This window comes from Megalobrama amblycephala, linkage group LG12, assembly GCF_018812025.1.
Source record: "Megalobrama amblycephala isolate DHTTF-2021 linkage group LG12, ASM1881202v1, whole genome shotgun sequence".
Taxonomy (NCBI): Eukaryota; Metazoa; Chordata; class Actinopteri; order Cypriniformes; family Xenocyprididae; genus Megalobrama; species Megalobrama amblycephala.
The window spans coordinates 24367263-24388922 of record NC_063055.1 but is presented as its reverse complement, the minus strand read 5'-3'; the positions used below and the strand labels follow the sequence as shown (position 1 = coordinate 24388922).

The window sequence follows — 21660 nt, the reverse complement described above, 5'->3', positions numbered from 1 at the left end:
ATAATTGTGCATTGTGATTGTGTAATTGTTCAGAAGTGCCTGATAACACAGCATCTGCAGATTGTCTCCTTTGAGCTATTTGAAAATTGATGTGTTTCTCATTTCATTATCTCATGCAGTAGCAAGTCTGCCTCACCTTCCCAGAAGACTGAATGCCCTTTATTACAGCCAGGCAGACAATTATCCAGGCAGCCAGCAGCGACAAAGTCATCCTCCAGTTCAGACCCCCGCTGTCTGCGATTGTGCTGGTGATGTTCAGGGTCTCGCGGTACCAGAAGTACGTGGTTGCTGAGCTCTTCTCACACTCAGGCTCCACAACTAGCCAGACAAAAGAAAACCAGAGGGACAAAATGAAGTCCATGACTATTAATATTTCTTTACAACACTGACTATTTGATGACCTTGTGGAAAAGATCAGCATGGTAAAAGAACCGACTTGAGAGACTCATTTGTACCGAGAATCAGACAACACTGGTCCTGCAGTATATTTTTGATTCACTACTACAAAGATTTGAAGGCCCCTCCACTCACGATTTCTGCCCAATAAAATATTTTAGAGCAAGGCATAATTAGAAAGATGTATATTGGTTATAAATACTAAGAAATATCTTGATTTTTAGTCTTTTTAGCTTATTTTAATGCTTGTTTAATCTTGTTTTAAATAAGAGATAATCCATGACTAGCTATGCATTAAAGGTGCCCTCGAATGAAAAATTGAATTTATCTTGGCATAGTCAAATAACAAGAGTTCAGTACATGGAAATGACATACAGTGAGTCTCAAACTCCATTGTTTCCTCCTTCTTATATAAATCTCATTTGTTTAAAAGACCTCAGAAGAACAGGCGAATCTCAACATAACACCAACTGTTACTTAACAGTTGGGGTGTACGCCCCCAATATTTGCATATGCCAGCCCATGTTCAAGGCATTTGACAAGGGCAGCCAGTATTAATGTCTGGATCTGCACAGCTGAATCAACAGACTAGGTAAGCAAGCAAGGACAATAGCGAAAAATGGCAGATGGAGCAATAATAACTGACATGATCCATGATATCATGATATTTTTAGTGATATTTGTAAATTGTCTTTCTAAATGTTTCGTTAACATGTTGCTAATGTACTGTTAAATGTGGTTAAAGTTACCATTGTTTCTTACTGTATTCACGGAGACAAGAGCCGTCGCTATTTTCATTATTAAACACTTGCAGTCTGTATAATGCATAAACACAACTTCATTCTTTATAAATCTCTCCAACAGTGTAGCATTAGCCGTTAGCCACGGAGCACAGCCTCAAATTCTTTCAGAATCAATGTAACAGTATACAATACTCACATAATCCGATGTATGCATGCCGCATGCATGACGAACACTTTGTAAAGATCCATTTGAGGGTTATATAAACTGTGTAAACTTTGTTTATGTTGTTCAAGGCAAGCGCGAGCTCCGTGGGCGTGGAGCAGGAGAATTAAAGGGCCAGTAGCCCTGAATCGGCTCATTTATAATGATGCCCCAAAATAGGCAGTTAAAAAAATTAATTAAAAAAAATCTATGGGGTATTTTGAGCTGAAACTTCATAGACACATTCAGAGGACACCTTAGACTTATATTACATCTTTTTAAAAAAAGTTCTAGGACACCTTTAAATGATCTCTGGAGCGACAGAAAGCTTTCAGACTTCATCAAAAATATCTTAATTTGAGTTCCAAAAATGAACAAAGGTCTTACAGTTGTGGAACGACACGAGGGTGAGTAATAAATGACAGAATTTTCATTTTTGGGTGAACTTACCCTTTAAGAAGGACTGCGGTGCTACAAGTCACTAATAGATAAAAATGGTGATGCATAATAGACTGCAATCATATTGAGTCTGTTGTTTAAGTCAAGAGCTTCTTGCTGTGACACATTTTATTTCATTAGGCAAAGTGTTGTACTAAATGAAATGTCTCACAAAAAATGACATGCCTCTAATCTTTATGGTTATTATGTGAGAAACTGCAGAGTACTCACAGGCTTGGCTGCCGTTCCTCCTGATGGGACATTCGCTCCAGGGTAGAGGATACTGAAACGACTGAAAAAAGTAGAAGATGCTCCAGCCGATAATCACATTATAGTACAAACCCACAAAACCACACACCTGCAGAATGGGGAAAAGAAAGAACAAAGGGTATTGGTTAACAAATATAAAATAATTAAGGGGGTAATACTGAAAAAAAAAAAAAAAAAAACAAACAAAAAAAAAACGCACCCTGGAAAGGTCTCATCTAGTCTAAGGCTCATTTTGCTTGACTATAGTCTGTTTGTTGAACATCTGAGCCACTGGGCACTAAAAATAACAAGAGGTGGCAAAATCCTGTCTAGCGGTCTGGCACCTTTTGGGAATCTTCATCATCTTCTAGGAATATTTTCTGCTTTACCTATGCCTTGGAAATAATTGCTACTTATACTGGACGAACAGAAACCACAAAATCATCTACACATAAATCCCCAAATTTCAAAAGTGCAGCCTGAATGAGCTTACATGCCAGTTTAGGATTGTGGTAAGGTCATTTTACAGTACATTTCAGTCAGAGTATCTCTTCCAGGCAGTTGTATAAGCGCTGATGTGGCCCAGACTGTGCTGAGAGTCAAAAGTCTGGCTCCTGGAGTCTCATCTGATATACGATCGGATGTCTTAATGGATAAAATCTGAAGTCTTTTAACTCTTAAAACTCAATAGCATTACTTCATTTATACTGTGCATAAATAGAAACAGAACACAAATGAATGTGTATTGTATGCTGAAATCCCTTGTATGTTCAGGGTTTAGGAACTTTTTCCTGTTAACAGCAAATATATCCCTTGATTTTTCCCTGAAGTCTGTAACAGGGCCGTAATGGTTCTTTGCAACGTCACAGCACATTGAGTTAGTGAATAATTGAAGCACATTCTTTCTGCTGTAGCTTCGTGGGTATTAATAGCTGAGGCTGCAGCAGAACAGCCACATATAGACCCTGAGTGTTTCTTTACAGTCATTTTAACTGTGGGCTGTTTTATTTAGAAGCCTGTGGCTTTCCTTACATTGTCTTTGAGTAGAAGTTTAATGCAAACAAGGTTGATTCCCAATCTGAAATCAATGAATCCAGCAGTCTCATTCAGACTACCAAATACTAAATACAATACAAAAGATATTCAAGACATGTTCATTTTTAATTATTACAATTAATATTTTTAATTAACATAATATATATTTTTATATATGTGTATATATTTTTATTCAGCGCATTCTGTTACTACTGAGAAACCCATTCCTAAGAAACTGCTGATGAATAGCATTCGCACAATACCAGATTTCCGCGCTGGTGCATCGGCTTACGGTATATAACCATCACCTCCCAAAAGGCCTTACATGCTGACTTGCTATATCTCCAAAGTGCAGTTGCTTATACAAGGAAAGAAAATCAGAAAGCGCAGGTGCAGCTGAGACTGAAAATAAATTTATTAAATGTTCAGACAGAGCGATATTTTAAGATCGAAACCCATCTGATATGTTGCGTGACTGTGCTCATATTAAACTGATTTGAGAACAGCGCTGAGTAATGGATGACGCAGCACAGAATTGCTGGTGAATTAGCACTTTTAGGCCTGTGACTCATCAAAAATAAATGCTTCTATTAAGGCCTTCAGAACAAAATAAAGGGGGGGAAATGACATTGGTTATTGGCCTGAAACTCGCAGGCTCCTTATTGTATTGTGACCCTTTTTCAACAATGCATTAGCATCTGAACTAGAATCTTAGTTAAACTGCATCAGTTACCCAGTCTGAGCTGACGTGCACCAGACACTCACAATTTGAAGTCTGGAGTTTGTAACATAAACATTGTAATATAAACATTGATCAGCGAACATGAACAGAAGCTCAACCGAACATGATTGATGCCCAAGAACAAACCTCTCTCAAACGTGCTGCGTAACACACGAGAACGAACCTCATTGGTTCTTGTGCACGTCAAGCAAACAAGCTTGAGCTTCCGTTTACCACAACTAATGTGTGAGTTGATCAATGCTTATGTGAATAAAAGCCTAAATGAATTTTCATCAGTTCATCATATAAAGCAACCGTGTCTCTTCAGAAACTTTGGACAAAACCGTTCAATACATATGGATTAGTTTTACAATCTCTTTATGAATTTTTTGAAGCATCAAAGTTTCAATTGTGTACGCTATCTATGGAGGGACAGAAAGCTCCTAGATTTCATCAAAAAGATCTTCATTTGTTTTCCAAAGATGAACAAAAGTCTTACGGGTTTGGAGCGACATGAGGGTGAGTAATTAATGACAGAATTTTCATTTTTGGGTGAAGTAACCCTTTAAAATCAACAATTTAAACTCAACCATTATGCCCTCCATTTACGCATAAACACTCTTAAACCAAGTTAAGCAACATTATCTCAATCGAGAGTGACTACTCATTTGTGTCATGCGTTTCAGTCCACTACCTTTAAAAGAACATCATTCACTCACCATCAGGCTGGACACTCCAATGCCACCAAGTCTTGGACAAACATAATTCCACACTCCGATGCTCCCTCGACGAATCCTCTGGCCAACCGCCAGCTCCAAGAAAAAGAGTGGGATGCCAATAAGGATAAGAAGGATGAAGTATGGAACAAGGTAGGCACCTGTAAAGAGAGACAGCGACACAGAGAGTAATGTCCTTACAACAGTGTCTTTAATGACCAACCAATAGCCCAAGATCATCAAGCTACAGCACACTGAACTCACCACAAAAATCCTTTCAGACTTTATTTCCTTTAAGCTTTATTCCCCATACATATGTAAAAAGTAGAAATTGTCTTAAAATAAGTTTGTTGCTAAAATCAAAACACTTTCTATGACTGCCTGGGACATGTTTTCCCCTTATATTTTCATATTTTATATTTACATTAATTTTTTAAGTAAAATATATTATAAAGGGGTCACCTTTTGTATACTGTTATATTTTTTATTTCATTTAGGCCATAGACTCACCTAACTACATGAAACAAAGTGCACACACTCACCAGCCACTTTATTAGGTACACCTGTTTAACTGCTCGTTAACACAAATATCCAGTCAGCCAATCATGGCAGCATCTCAATGCATTTAGGTATGTAGTTCAAACTGAGCATCAGGGGTGCGTTTCCCCAAAGCATCGTTGGTGAGCCATGGTCGTAAGTCCCATTGAACTCTATTGGTAACGACCGAACTTGCGACCATAGTTCGCTTCGGGAAACGCGCCCCAGAATAGAGAACAAACTTGATCTAAGTGACTTTTCATGTGGCATGGCTGTTGATGCCAGACTGGTCTGTGTATTTCAGAAACTGCTGATCTACTGGGATTTTCAAACACAACCATCTCTAAGGTTTACAGAGAATGCTCAGGAAAAGAGAAAATATCAAGTGGGCGGCAGTACTGTTAGGAAAAATGCTTTGTTGATACCAGAGGTCAGAGGAGAATGGCCAGACTGGTTTGAGCTGATAGAAAGGCAACAGTAACTTATAACCACACGTTACAACCGAGATGTGCAGAAGACCATCTCTGAATGCACAACACATCATAAAGCAGATGGGCTACAGCAGCAGGATACCACACCAGGTGCCACTCCTGTCAGCTAAGAACTGAAAAATGAGGCCACAATTCGCACGGGCTCACCAAAATTGGACAATAGAAGATTGGAAAAATGTTGCCTGGTCTGATGAGTCTCGATTTCTTCTGTGACATTTAGATGGTAGTGTCAGAATTTGGCGTAAACCACATGAAAGCATGGATTCACCCTGCCTTGTATCAAAGGTTCAGGCTGCTGGTGGTGTGGGGGATATTTTCTTGGCACACTTTGGGCCCCTTAGTACCAACTGAGCATTGTTTAAATGCCTCAGCCTACCTGAGTATTGCTGCTGACCATGTCCATCCCTTTATGACCACTGTGTACCCATCTTCTGATGGCTACTTCCAGCAGGATAACACGTCATGTTACAAAATTCAAACTTGTTTCTTGAACGTGACAATGAGTTCACTATACTCAAATGGCCTTCACAGTAGCCAGATCTCAATCCAACAGAGCACCTTTGGGATGTGGTAGAATGGGAGGTTTGCATCATGAATGTGTAGTCGACAAATCTGCAAAAACTGTGTGATGATATCATGTCAATATGGACCAAAATCTCTGAGGAATGTTTCTGGCACACTGATTAATCTATGACATGAAGAATTATGTCAGTTCTGAAGGCAAATAGCAATATAAGACATTTACCTTTAGAGAAATGCATTTTAACACACTACATGACCTGTCACACCATATTTTGAAATATATTAAACTAATATATAACACAATTTGGGTTATCTTGCTACTTTTCCAAATGGAACAAGAGCAAGAGCAAAATTGTATTGCCTTAGTTGTTATGCTTTGTTTTCCATAAATTTTCTTGCTAAATTTCAATCACCCATATGCAGCAGATGGTATCTTCTATAGGCTAATGACAACCTGAGCCTCAGAAGGCATGAATGAATAGACAGACAACAGAATAAAACAGCAAGTCATGCTGCTGAGCCCTGACGTCAAACTAGCTCCATGGTGATGAAGATATTGGTCTGAGCAGAGCAGCCTCTGTTTGAAGTCACAGAACAATCTGAAAATAACTGCTTCTATAGACATGGAGCGCACAGCGCTGGAGGATGACCACAAACCCATCCTCTTGGGAGGTTATAAGTGTAATTAGAGCCAGGGATGATCACAGTAAAGTACTCTCTTGGTCTGAGATTATGATGAAGGACTCCTTGTTATTAGGTTGATTACAGCATTTCTTTTGTGTTCGATGTTGCTTTGTGGGGGCTATTTGTCTGGGCTTTATTTATGTATGCGACTAATGAAAAGGAAACAAGTCTTGCATAGAAAAGAGAGGAAAGAGAAAGGGATAGATGGACAGATGGAAGAAAGAAGATGGAGAGAGCAATGGTGCGTAACGTAAACAAGGCCTTCTGGGAAACATTCATAATTGCTAGACAAGCAAGGACAAGATATGACGATCTAATTAAGGCATCAGGTTTCACTTTCAGATAACATTGTGTCCAACTATCTTTTTAGAACCTTTTTAAAAGAGTTTATTACTATACTATTTTAATTATAAATCAATATAATTTGCAATAAATTATGGACTAGAAAAAAATAATTTTCCTTATATTTTTTGTCTTGTTTCCAGTAAATATATTTAAAGATACCTAAAACAACATATACACACGTCTTAATATCTTATCAATTTTGCTTCACTTGTTTTCAGAGAATACATCTTAATTTTTCTTAGCTATCGCCATTGTTTTTTTTTTGTTTTTTTTAAACAAAACATTGTAAGTTTTATGCTTAATTTAATGGGATTACATTAATTCATTATATTTTGTGAATATATTTAACTTTGAAGAGACTAAGCTGATTCAGAATGAAATCGTTCTACACCACATTTCTGACCAGAGACTGTGAAACAGCACGAAATAGTATATTTCAGATTAAAGGAGGATATGTACAATGAAGAACAGTCCAAGCAACCAAAGAGCAATGACAGCAGGTAAATTACTGTATTATACCGTGTAAATTCGCAAATCAAAACCACACTGGCCTTGACTATCCTGTTTTTAAACAGCCCATATAACATTGCTGCCCTAAATAACACCATCGTCAGCTTAATAAATTTAGAGAGACCACAGCGCACAAGGCACACAGCTGACCCAAAAAAGACTGTCTCAATGGAAATTTTTCAGAGCTAAAAAGAATAATAAAGAAGAATGAAAACATTATACGAATAGTTCACACAAAAATGTAAATTCACCATCATCATTTACTCACACTCACACTATATAATAAAAGGGAATGAGGACTGGGGCTGTCAAGCTCCAAAAAGACTCCATAAGACTTATTAAATAGTCTTCTGAAATCATACAACAGCTTTGTATAAGAAGCTGAAAATTAAGTTGTCATTCACTACAAATGTTAACATCTCTCCTAGCTCTTGTTAAGGTGTTCATAAGAGTTAATGAGAGAAAAGTCTAATGTGTGAATGAATCATTTTGTGTCAGATCTATTAAATTAATCGTTTATCCAGTTCAGAAAACTGGCCTGATTGATCAGTTCACTAATCATTCTGATCCAGTTGTTGAGCACTGACTCAATGATCCAGTCACAATAGTTAACAGCTCACTGGAGGTGAAGATTATCAAAGAGTAACTGACATTCTGGTAGTCACACAGCTATCTATAGAATTATTATACAGGTGCTGGTCATATAATTAGAATATCATGAAAAAGTTCATTTTTTTATTGTAAATTATTTTTAAAAATGTATTCTAGATTCCCTACATGTAAAGTAAAACATTTCAAAAGTTTTTTTTTTTTTTTTTTTTTTTAAATTTTGATGATTAGAGCGTACAGCTCATGAAAGTCCAAAATCCAGTATCTCAAAATATTAGAATATTTCCTAAGATCAATCAAAAAATGGATTTTCAAAACAGAAAAGTTCAAGTTCTTTAAAGTATGTTCATCTGTACACTCAATACTTGATTGGCAGCACATATTACAGCAAATGACTTGCTCCTAGCACAAATTACAGCATCTGTGAAGTGTGGCATGGAAGTGATCAGCCTGTGGCACTGCTGAGGCACTATTGAGCCTTCAGATCATCTGTATATTGTTGGATCAACTGTTTCTCATCTTTCTCTTGAAAATATCCCATAGATTCAGGGGTCAGGCATGTTGGCTGGCCAATAAAGCACAGTAATATCATGGTCAGCAAACCACTTAGAAGTGGTTTTTGCACTGTGGGCAGGTGCTAAAGTCCTGCTGGAAAAGGAAATCAGCATCTCCATAAAGCTTGTCAGCAGATGGAAGCATAAAGTGCTCCAAAATCTCCTGGAAGATGGCTGCATTGACTTTGCACTTGATAAAACGCAATGGACCAACACCAGCAGATGTTACGGCCCCCCAAATCATTACTGACTTCAGAAACTTCACACTAGACTTCAAGCAGCTTGGATTCTGTGCCTCTCCAGTCTTCCTTCAGACTCTGGGACCATGATTTCAACATTTCATTCTGTTTCAGAAGTGGCTTGGTAGTCCTTTTCCTGAAGATGTCTGAGTGTGGTGACTCTTGATGCGCTGACTCCGGCTTCATTTGACTCATTGTGAAGCTCTCCCAAGTGTTTGAATCGGCTTTACTTGACAGTATTCTCAAGCTTGTGGTCATCCCTGTTGCTTGTGCACCTTTGCCTACCCAATTTCTTCCTTCTAGTCAACTTTGCATTTAATATGCTTTGATACATCACTCTGTAAACAGCCACCACATTCAGTAATGACCATCTGTGACTTACTCTCTTTGTGGAGGGTGTCAATGATTGTCTCCTGGACGACTGTCAAGACAACAGTCTTTCCCATTAGTGTGGTTTCAAAGAACAAGAGATACCCGGAATTTATACTGTAGGGATGGTCATTTAATGAAACTCAAATGTAAATATTCTAATATTTTGAGATACTGAATTTTGGACTTTCATTAGCTGTACACTCTAATCAACAAATAAAAAAATTAAAAAACTTTTGAAATGTTTTACTTTACATGTAGGGAATCTAGTATAAATGAAAGTTTAATTTTTAAAAATAATTTACAATAAAAAAATTAACTTTTTCACGATATTCTAATTATATGACCAGCACCTGTATGTTAAAGATAATACATATTTCTATAGCTTAATAATCATTTCTGGTCCCACTTTATATTAAGTGGCCTTAACTACTATGTACTTACATTTAAATTAATCATTTGATACAATGCACTTATTGTGTACATACATGTTTTTACATTGTACTTATATTTTAAAAACACCTGCATGTAATTACATCTGTAATTCATTTCTGTAATTACATTTATAATTACACTGTTGACCCATCCCTTACACCTTAACCTACCCTTAAACCTACCCATACCACCAAAGCTTTCCCTAACCTTACCCGTATCCCACCTCAATAGCAGCAAAAGTGTTTTGCAATTCAATACGAACCCAATAAGTACACTGTACTTATTTTTTGATGTAAGTACATAGTAGTTAAGGCCACTTAATATAAAGTGGGACCTCATTTCTGTCTTTTCCGGACTTTTATTACCTCTCAATTAGACTACTGTAACTTAATGTAAATCACCTTCAGATGGTTCTGAATGCTGCTGCAAGGCTGTTGACATCGGCCAAAAATATGACTATATGACCTCAATCTTAGTCTCTCTTTATTGGCTCTAGGTTTATTTTAGGATCCAGTTTAAGATGTTTGTTTTTAAAGCTTAAATGACCAAGTCTCATCTTACATTAAAGATCTTATCCTCCCTTTTTCATCTAGCAGATGTAATGTAATATCATTGCGCCTGCTGCACCCATGGTACAGCAGCAAAATTCCTTTATTATTATGCCAGAATGAGAGTATAGTTCCTAGCCATATCGGCCTAGAAAATCTGAACTTTTCATTTTCCATCGGTCTTAGTACACGATGTAACTACAGAAGAGTCAAGTTTTAAATAGGAAAAATATCGAAACTCTTTGGTCATTTTTGAGCGAGATGCTAACGGTCTAATCAGATTCAATGAACCATGCTAAGCTATGCTAAAAGTGATACCGCCAGACAAGGAGAAAGGCTGAATGGATTAGAAAACGGTAAAACTCAACTCTTTAACTCTTGGGGAGTTGGAAAATTAGCCTATTTTCAAAAAAAGTGATCTTGGCGTTTATTTAAGTATTATTTTATGACATTTTATATTATGTATGCTGTGTAATTTACTTTGTTCAGCTAAGCTATGTTTAAATGTGCTATACAAATACACTTTAATTACTAGAAAACATTTATGATTCTTTTATGGTGCTTTTGATATGTAAGTAAAATGTGGAGACAGTTATTTATTGCAGATTTGGAGGTTTGCGATCGTTGTGCATTTTAATGCAGTTTGAGGAATACACAATGTGTGTGGGCACTGCTGCTGAAATCAACCTTTTTATATGCACATGATTCTGCTACATGTGTTATCCAAATGAACTTCTGAACCCAACACAGTATTTTGTTATCTTGCCTTACAAAGGAACTAAATGCATTAACATGTTAACTACAAAAAAGACATAGAAGACATTGAATTCTGCATCTTCTGACAGCCCTAATTTCACTCCCTCTGTCTCTCAAGGCTGTTTATTTGCTGCCTAAGATATCGATTTAGTTCTTATACTAAGAGGCTGGTGTCATACTAAAGCCAAAATATACTGCTAGGTTTAGAAGCGCAGCATTGCACATTGGAACACACTGGAAGAAATGTTGATGAATTACTGGATGAAATCCAGTGCAAAACCCCTAGGGAAATCATTTATAAATCTTAATTGGTGCTTTTCTTCCCTTTTGAGATTTAAATCTACTGTCCCCACCCACTGTTGCATGGAAAACAGCAACCAGTACATTAAGATTTCTCATTTTGTTTTCTATAGAAGAAATGGGGCTTGAATAAATTATAATAGAAATGTTCATTTTTTGGGTCGAACTATCCCTTTAACCTCAAAAATTACAAATGCACATCACTAAAAAGTAACTCACCTCCTCCATTCTTCTGGCAAAGATAAGGGAAACGCCACACGTTACCCAGGCCCACTGAGAAGCCCACCTGAGCCAGGATGTACTGCAGCTTACTGTTCCAGGCAGGTCGACCGTCTTCCAGGTCGGGGGAGATGTCTGGTTTGCCTATGGGCGGAGGGCCCCCTCCTGGCATGTTCATGCTCATCTGGCTGCTCTTGTAGTCCATAGGAGCCTCCAGCGCCAAAAGGTCGGCAACAGACTCTGTGACATGCTCATTACTGTGCTCGCGCTGAGTCACTTTACTGCTTTTGGGCATGGCTGTGCCGTGTTGTGGTGATCCCAACAATTAAAGGTGTGAAAGAAGAGCAGGGCAGAATGGAGGTCACAATAACTGCCCCTTTGGCTTGATACAGGTGTGGAGAATGAAGGTTTGTGCTCCTGTGAAAAGAGCATGAAAATATTAGAAATCAGCCCACAAGAGACCAAATTATGGCTATGGGATTCATAATACAGACCAAATCATCTTCCAAACTCATGTCCATTTGTGTTACATTCAACAAAATAATATTTTTCTGGTGTTTTGTTGGCTGTTGAATTTTATAACTCAAGCTTAAATATTATTCTGATCTATTAAATCTATCATAGGATTGCTTTTGGCTCTGGACTATAGAATAAATTTCATAAAAAGCTAAGCAATCTGTTGTAATGGAAGCCAAGGCAAGCACTGGTAGGACAGATGGGAAGATTTGCACCCTCTGCACCCTCTGACCCTCTGCATTACAGTTTTGAACAGTACAGGCCTACTGGTATTATCCATGGTAAAATGTCATAATTTTGCTAAATTACATTCATTAATGTAAAATACAGTAAAACAGTAATATTGTGAAATATTATTATAATTTAAAACAGTTCCTTATTTTGAGTATGTGATTTTTTTGTGTAGTCCACTGGTAGTAGGACTAGTATAGTATAGTATAGTATAGTATAGTATAGGAATTTACTAGAAAAAAACATCTGTCATGACAACTATCTGCATGCTGCTGTTCAATATAGCACACATTAATTACCCATAGCAGATCTATACAGGTGGAGCTGGGGAAGGTGAAGTGTTTTAGAAAGCGCGCTGCAATGGCAACAGAAAATACTGACTAAGTATTTGAAGATTGTGCACACAAGCTTATTGGCTATTTCAACAGGAACCAGCTGTGCCCTATAGAGAAGGATGTGATTGCAAGCAGACTGAGTTAAGGACCTATCAACCTGTGCCATCCAGAGTTTAATGACAGAACATGTTTTTGCAGTTATATGGTAGGGGGTGTTATTATGCATCTTCTGAAAGTGTACAGAATCTCTGTTTCAAAACACAGGCGAAGAAGAAGCAGAAACAAGCGATAAAAGCATTGCTTGTGCACATGTAAAACGATGTGATCATCAAACATTAAACAGCATATTTATCAAAATTGCCTAACGTTTACCGGATGAAACATTGACCCAGGAAGACGTATAGGACTGTGCAAGCTTTAGGGGTGTTTATGGACATGATAAACTCCATCTTTGTTTTGATCATTGTTCTAAATCCGATACAAATGTAGTCTTGGACAAAAACACGTTTTTCTAAGCTTTTTGATCATAATGTTGCTTTTTAAAATGAAACTTACTCACATTCAAGAACTGATAAAAAAGAATGCATGAAGCTAGAATAAAATTGTTGTTGTTGTTTTTGTTTAAAAGCAGAGGCTCTGTTCTCTGCTTTCATATATTGCATGTTCAGATATTCATATAACAAAATATCATGGGGGCCTTGAAAGCTTTGTGAAAATTATCAAAAATGCAGGTGCTAGCTGACACCTTTTTAAAAAAAATACTGGTGGGGAAAGAGTTAAAGTACAGTTATAGGTATATTTCAAATATAACAATTAATACCTAAATAGGAACAAAGTAAAAGTTCGAAAATAATGCATAAATAGTAAACTATAAGTATGATGTTAAATTCACTTAAAGAAAACTTAAAAGTATAGTTGCAGTATAAAACTACTAAACTACTCATTTACTGAGAGTATACTTCAAAGTGTACTTTCATAAACTAAAAAATGTGCTACAAGTATTTAAAGGATTAACGTTAGTTCACTTTCCTCGTCTGGTATCGTTTAAAGCCCTTTGAAGTAGCGCTGAAACTGTATTTTTGACCTTCAACCGTTTGGGGCCAATTGAAGTCCACTATACGGAGAATAAAACCTACTTCATTTCTTTTCGACTGAAGAAAGAAGGACATGGACATCTTGGATGTCATGGGGGTGAGGAAATTATGAGGAAATTTTTACTTGAAAGTGGACTAATCCTTTAACTAGTAAACTCTCCGTATAGCTATAAGTTCACTTTCAGTATCCTAGTTGCAGTACAATCAAAATACGTAGTTGTAAACTTGTTGTGTACTCAACGTTTACTACTGTTACACTTAAAGTACACTTAAAAGTATACTTTTATACACTAAAAAGTGGGCCAGTTTAGTCCAAAGTAGTTTTGAAATAGTATACTTACAAGTATACTACTAGTCCATTGATATTAGTGTCCTACATAAAGTGTACTTAAAATATACTTAAACTTTACTTAATGCTGCCTTCACATGCTTGGAATTATTACGAGTTTCCTAGGTAAATATTGCACATGAATGCCCTCCCATTTCCCGATGAGCATTCAATCACAAATTCAGAATTGGGAATTATCACATTTCCGATAGCATGTCAAGTCAAGTCAAGTCACCTTTATTTATATAGCGCTTTTTACAATGCAGATTGTGTCAAAGCAGCTTTACATTGATAACTGGTATATAATTTGGCTGCACAGCAGCTCTTAAAGAATAGTGTCAATGCAGGCAGATCAAAGCACTGTTGAATAAATGTCAAGAATACTGTTGAATATCAAATGTCAAGTCAAATGTCAAGTGTCCCCAATTAAGCAAGTCAAAGGTGGCAGCGGCAAGGAACCCAAACTCCAACAGGTGAAGTCAGGTGGCAAACAGGTGGCAAATAGGTGTTAAAATGGAGAAAAAAAACCTTGGGAGAAACCAGGCTTAGTCGGGGGGCCAGTTCTCCTCTGGCGAATGTGAAGGCAGCATAAGTATACTTAATAAAATTAATGTGAAGTATGCTTATTTTTTAAGGGCTGATGAATAGAATGTTCAAAAGAACAGCATTTATTTGAAGTGGAAATCTTTTGTAACATAAATGTCTTTACTGTCAAATTAATACATCTTTGCTGAATAAAAGTATTAGTTTCTTCAAAAAAAATCTTAACCAAAACTTTTATATGGTAGTGTATATAAATACATAATTAATTCTATAATTGATCTATAAATCAAATTTATATGGGATGATCAATAAAAGCCATTTGCACTTTGTATGGCAGAATTAACATCAAAATTCAAGCTCAACATTAACAAGTATAAAATATCTGAATAAAAAAATATTAATGAGAAGACAACAGTGACAAAAATCATTTTTGTTACATTTGCAAGTACAATGTGGAGAAAGCAATTTATTGCAGATTTGGTGTGAGCTAAGGGTTTGCATTCATTTTAATGCAGTTTGAGGAATACGCACATGTGTGTGGGCACTGTTGCTGAAATCAACCTATCTTTTTATATGCACATGGTTCTTCTACATGTGTCAACCAAGTGATCTTCTGAACCCAACACAGTATTTTGTTATCTTCCCTTACAAAAGGAACTAAATGCATTAACATTTTAACAAAAAAAAAAAAAAAAAGACATAGAAGACATTGAATTTTTGCATCTTTTTACAAACATAATTTCACTCCCTCTGTCTCTCAGGGCTGTTTATTTGCTGCCTAAGGTATAGAGGCTGGTGTCATACTAAAGCCAAAATTTACTGCTAGGTTTAACAGTGCAACATTGCACTGAAGTGTAAATTAGTGCTTTAAAATTAGTCTTAAAGGGTAGAGTCTTATCAGCAGCCTACTGGAAAGAATTTTGGTTTAGTCTTCAACTAATGGATGAGTACAAATCACAGCCTGAGATTAAAAAAGAGGCAGTCACTGACAAGCTTTTCCTCTAGACCACAGGGATGCTTTTTTATGATAAATAAGGGAGAGGTGATGCATGAGCTGAGATTTTTATCTACTGAATGACTAGGGAATGTGGCAACAAAGCCGCCATCTTTGCTCTTCCCACCTCTGTTTATCTTTGGTAATGAGAAGCAGCCTGAGGCACTGAAAAGAATCTATACAGCTTATCTCACATACAAGAGGACACAAAACGCTGCTGTGTTGCTAGGCGATGCCCACCCACCGCCCGTGACAACCTACAACCCGCATTCCAAAAAGGCTCAAATCTGCTTGGAGGACCATATGAGGAAGAATCCAACTACTGTTAAGAACAAACATACACATCATATGAAATTATTAGCAAGTGCATTGTTTTGTGACATGGTCAATTATGATAAAACCATCAAAGGACTATCACACACTGAGTTTAAACTTTTGCACCCACTGTGAAATTTTGCACAGTGTTCAAGTCCAAAACAGCCTGTCCGGGCAGCAGGCCAGTCAGTCCTCTACGTCATCATTATTATGGAAGGGATTATATTTCAGTAGGGAGCAAACCAGACCTGAAGAATGCTGCTCACCCTGTGCTTAGTCAGTCTCATTTTGCTGTGCATTAACACATGGGTGCTGATCACTCATAATGCAGTGAACGTGCTTGGTCAGTTGATTCTGAGGAATTCAACTAAGACACCCAAATCTAAGCCTCCCTGCTGGGGATTACATTTTTCAACAATTTCCCCAAGAATATAAAACGCGTTGCTGATCAGAGCCTACCACTGTGTATGGCTTCCCTTAGCAATAATGGTCTATATAACTAAATATCCTGTTGATTCAACTGCACATTATAATGTGCAAACATACATATTTTATCTGTCTGGGTTGCTAGGCAATGAAGCTTGATGAAATTCTCACATCTTTGCTTCCCGTGAACCTGCGTGCTCTCTATATCAGAACAGTGAGTGACAGCTCATCTATCCAGGGCTTGAGAGCATCCATGAACCAAATTTAGTCAAATCCTTGAAATACAGAAGGTGGGTTGTGACCCAATCAAATTCCATAATAAGCAATCAAATTTCATATGTAGCAAGTAATCTATATATATATCATGTTCAGGAAAGATCACACTGATGTAATACAGGGATGATGGTAACTGCATGTTTTGATTGCAGCAAATGGATCATGGGAATTCTGAGGACTTCTCTCTATATGTCTCCAATGTCCATCTTCTAAGAGTAGTACAGTATATTTATTTGTAGGATTGCTATATTTGCTGACTGTCTCCCTTGTGTCCACTTTTTATCAAATCTCTTACAATAGTTGTACTACAATATTGCAAATATTGTACTATACACTAAATGCTTAAAGGATTAGTTCACTTTCAAGTAAAATTTTCCTAATAATTTACTCACCCCCATGTCATCCAAGATGTTCATGTCTCTCTTTCTTCAGTGGAAAAGAAATTAAGGTTTTTGATGAAAACATTCCAGGATTTTTCTCCTTATAGTGGACTTCAATGACCTCCAAACGGTTAAAGGTCAAAAATACAGTTTCAGCGCAGCTTCAAAGGGCTTTAAACGATACCAGACGAGGAATAAGGGTCTTATCTAGCGAAACAATAGGTCATTGTATATGCTTTATAAACACAAATGATCGCCTTCCAAGTGCTTCCACCAAAACTGCACTTTTGTATTTTTCAAAAAGCTTATGCTGTATGTCCTACGCCTTCCCTATTCTACTTACAGAAAAAAATGATACTGGTGTTACATTCGTTCCATAAGTAGAATAGGGAAGGCGTAGGACATACAGCGTAAGCTTTTTGAAGAATACGAAAGTGCAGTTTTGGCGGAAGCACGTGCAAGGTGATCATTTGTTTATATAAAGCATATACATTTACTTTTTTTTTTTTCGAAAATGACTGATCGTTTTGCTAGATAAGACCCTTATTCCTCGTCTGCACTAAAACTGTAATTTTGATCTTCAACCGTTTGGAGGCCACTGAAGTCTACTATAAGGAGAATAATCCTGGAATTTTTTCATCAAAAACGTTAATTTCTTTTCGACTGAAGAAAGAAAGACATGAACATCTTGGATGACATGGGGGTGAGTAAATTATCAGGAACATTTTATTTGAAAGTGAACTAATCCAGTAGCCTCTTTAGGTAGTGGACAAAGACATTTGGAAAATTAACATGTCTTTTGGTGCAGCGAAAACTATTTAAATCTATTAACAATAAGTTGTTAATTCTTTTAATTACTATACCCTCCCAATTGAAAAAGGTGTTAATGTATTAATTATAAATATATATACATGCCTATATTTCAACAACGTTGAATGTTTCTGTAATGACAAAAGTTGCATTACCATAGCATGAAAATGAAAAGATGAGAAACTGAGCCACAAGAGATGAGTTTTTCCTGATGAGTGTTCTGTTGGCTGTTGAATTGTATAACTCAAGCCTAAATATTATTCTGATTTATTAAAACTTAATCTTAAGACTACAGCATTACTATCATGAGAAGCTACGTTGTAATAGCAAGCTGGTAGGACAGATACTTAATAGTATAGGGCTATGGTACAATAATTGCATGAATTAATTTAGTAGACGTTCTTATCCAATGCGACGAATGAACACTGAAAACAATTTATTACAAGAAACAACAACATGATATATGATATTGTTGAAAATGCTGTTGAAATGTTTTCTTGAAGAATAAAAGTATTTCTTTAAATTTCTTCAAAATAAATCTTGCTGACCCCAAACATAGCCTATTTCATACGTTTCTGGAATGACAAATGTTGCATCAAAAAAGTAACACACATAAAAATTACTGTACATTTTACAAGAAAATTTCAGACTTTCAAAAATGTAACGTTTAAATCAATGTTACTTCCTGTTTCTTTGTAATTGTTTATCAAATTTACTAACAATTTCTGAAAACTGTTTCTATAGGCCTACCCTTTTTTTTTTCTTCTTCTTCAATGTATAGGCCTAGCCAAATGCTCGTGAAAAGAAGTTCGAGTCAGAAGATAACCATAAGCCTATATAACAACAGTTATGAAGTTATTCGAGTATCGGACGTACAACAAAACATAACTCCTGTCCTTATTTATAACTCAATTATTTATTATAGTTTACTCATATCACAAGAAGAAAAACAACATTTGTGATTTGTTTAACACATCTTGACTTGAAGATGATGTTAGACATTTTGGTCGACCCCCCCTGAAGCTGGGAGTAATTAGCACAACAAATTGCGTCAACTAACAACTCGTTAACTTCCATACCGTAACAGTTTTTAAAATTTCACCTTCATATTCACTTTTTAAACATAATTGTTTGGCTTAATACACAACTGAAAACGAGTAATGTAATTAAATAAATCACGTGCATCTTCGTCAGGCTTTCAGAGTAACTCGACAGCTCAAGCATCACCTGAGGATGCGCCTGACTGCAGTCACGGTCAATGATACAATTCACCTAAACCCTCCCTCATTCACTGATCTTTCAACACAAACACGAGCAATACGCTTACAATAGTTTAAAAACACTAACACGTGGAAGTGATGTAGGCTATGTGAAGAGTACCACGCGTCTTGCAGCATCCTCAAGGTCAAATATTTGTGTTACGTTGACCTAAAACTGACGCGCCTCTGATGACATGAGAAACCAAGTAAATAACAAAGAAATGACCTGCAATTGCTGCTGTGAATTATCGACATGAACTGCGTGCAGCGTGATAAAACGCTCTATACATGACTGGAATACAAAATAAGTTTCCACGAGGCAATCATCGATGAAAAATGGCTTGCATCTTTTATCACGTCGCGTACTAAACGAAGAGAAAACATGGTCACTTACTGGATGTCGAAGAGTGAGAATTAGATGCGAGTGTGCTCAAATAGGTCTCAATGATTGACAATAAGCTGAAGAATCAATTTGACGGATCCCATAGAATGAATCCTCGTTGATGTGCCGTTTCCACGCTCACGACTGAACCTGTCCAGAAATGCGCAGAGTGAGTGAGCGCGCCGCCTGACGCAAAGCCCACCGCGCACTATTGTGTATTCTCTATCAGCCCAAAATAGTAACTTTGGGGTCACGCTGACACATCCGTGGGCGTTGTCCGCGTCAACACTTCTAACCAACCCACTCTTTGATTTGTCCTCCAGCGGTTAAAATTCAAAGCACAACTTATTTCTCCTTACACGATTGGCAGTGAGCAAATTACTATAGCTATACGCATGAGTCACGAACTCGTTCATACGTCAGCAGACGCGTAATCTGCGCATCCCCATCCCGTCCCGTCCAAATTCTGATGAAATACCTTTTGGCGATTGCAAAGTACTTACCTCCCACCTTTAAAATCCACAATGGTGTCCAAATCTGTCCAAAGGGCTGCAAGTCATGTCTTATTTAGTTCAAGACAAGGTTGTTTCCCCCACATTTGAAATCAATAAACTCCACTATGAACCCATCAAAGCAGTGAGAGATGACACTGGCTAAAATCTGGAGCTTTTTCTTCTCTCAGAAAAGACAGCGTCTGCTATCAGAAAGGCTATTTCTTCGCACCTGCAGATGGGTCTGATTGTGTCTAACTCATTCTTCTTCCTGACATTGGAGGATTTATACCGTCCTTGGATCAGGCTGGTCTGGCTCAATTGAGTTTCTTTTCAATTTTACTGTGTGAATTGAGATGGATATCGCAGATCACTGATTAATGTCTTCAGCAGATGTTTTTTAAAGCCATCCCATTAATCACATGTCTGCAGTCCTAAAGATAAAGAGTGATTTAGAATGCATCCTGTAAAGTGAATAGATGGTTAATGTAAAATACGTTTGTCTGTGATCATTTTCAGATTTCCATCCTTATGAATTACAATAGCCTAATGCACTGACTTAGACTTTGTCTGAGATCATTTTCAGATTTCCATCATTATGAATTACAGTAGCCTAATGCACTGACGTAACTGATCAGAAATCAATGCAATACTCAGCTTTTACCTTATGGGGAGTCCATTGAAGGACGTTCTCCATGTTTTACAGAGACCAAACTCTGAATGTTTAGTCCCCATGACACAGAGCTGTCTGCACCTACTGTTTGGAGCCTGGAGAACAACAAACAGGTAACTCATAAGCCAGATATGTGTTTGTTTATGTGTGCCCATGTGTTCGACTCACATTAGCAGATGTGGCCCAGAGAAGCAGATGTCTAAAGAGTACCAAAGAGAGACTTTTTAGGGGCTGGATACACTTGCAGAAACACCACCTGTGTTTTCATAGTGCTAAATGTCCAGACCCTGACAGAATTGACTTTTTCCGCATATTCTGCAATGATGATAATTTTCCGCACTGCTTTTATGGGAAAATCTGTGGAATTGATAACTGGAAAGGGCTGCACTCTTACTGATCACAGAAAGCATGATTACATTAACCAAAATATTTAATGCATTTACTGTAAATAATTACATTGTACCTGAATGAACAAGCAAAATTACTAAATATATATATATATTACTAAAAAGATATAAATGAAAATTTCTGTTGTAGAAAATGTTTCTGTTATTTAAATTTCTGAATTGAATTTACTGACATTTTTTTGATTAATTTATTGAAAATGTTATAATTTCAGACTTTGTTCTTGAATAAAAATGAATTAAAATCACTGAAAATGGATATTATGTTAACCACAATATACCAATATATGAAAGTACACATATTATTATTTCCAGTGTTGCGGGTAACACATTACAAGTAACTTGAGTTAAGTAATCAGATTACTTTTTCAAGTAACTAATAAAGTAACGCATTACTTTTAAATTTACAACAACATTTCTGAGTTACTTTTTCAAATAATGAATGCAAGTTACTTTGTTTTCCCATGTACTGACTGAAAGCTCCACATGTTGAGAGAAATTGTGAGTAAGTGCAGAGGCGTTGTGTGTAAACATGACAGTTATTGTAGTCCTAGACTAAATATGAGCATTTATTCATCTCACTGG

General features: G+C 36.8%; 1 protein-coding gene across 3 annotated transcripts in view; it reads right to left on the bottom strand.

Moving 5' to 3' along the window:
- slc6a17 (solute carrier family 6 member 17) overlaps positions 1–21660 on the bottom strand; it is a 46290-nt gene that overhangs the window by 15125 nt on the left and 9505 nt on the right. The window contains exons 1-5 of one of the 3 annotated variants that reach the window (XM_048209856.1): positions 19520–19968; positions 11619–12035; positions 4504–4661; positions 2011–2137; positions 137–318 (exon numbers count right to left, since the gene is read on the bottom strand). In XM_048209856.1, coding sequence (XP_048065813.1) covers positions 137–318; positions 2011–2137; positions 4504–4661; positions 11619–11913 — 762 coding nt within the window. In that variant the 5' untranslated portion in view covers positions 11914–12035; positions 19520–19968. Of the gene's footprint in view, positions 1–136; positions 319–2010; positions 2138–4503; positions 4662–11618; positions 12036–19519; positions 19969–21660 lie in introns of those variants that run through there. The other 2 variants (XM_048209854.1, XM_048209855.1) reach the window with 2 other exon arrangements.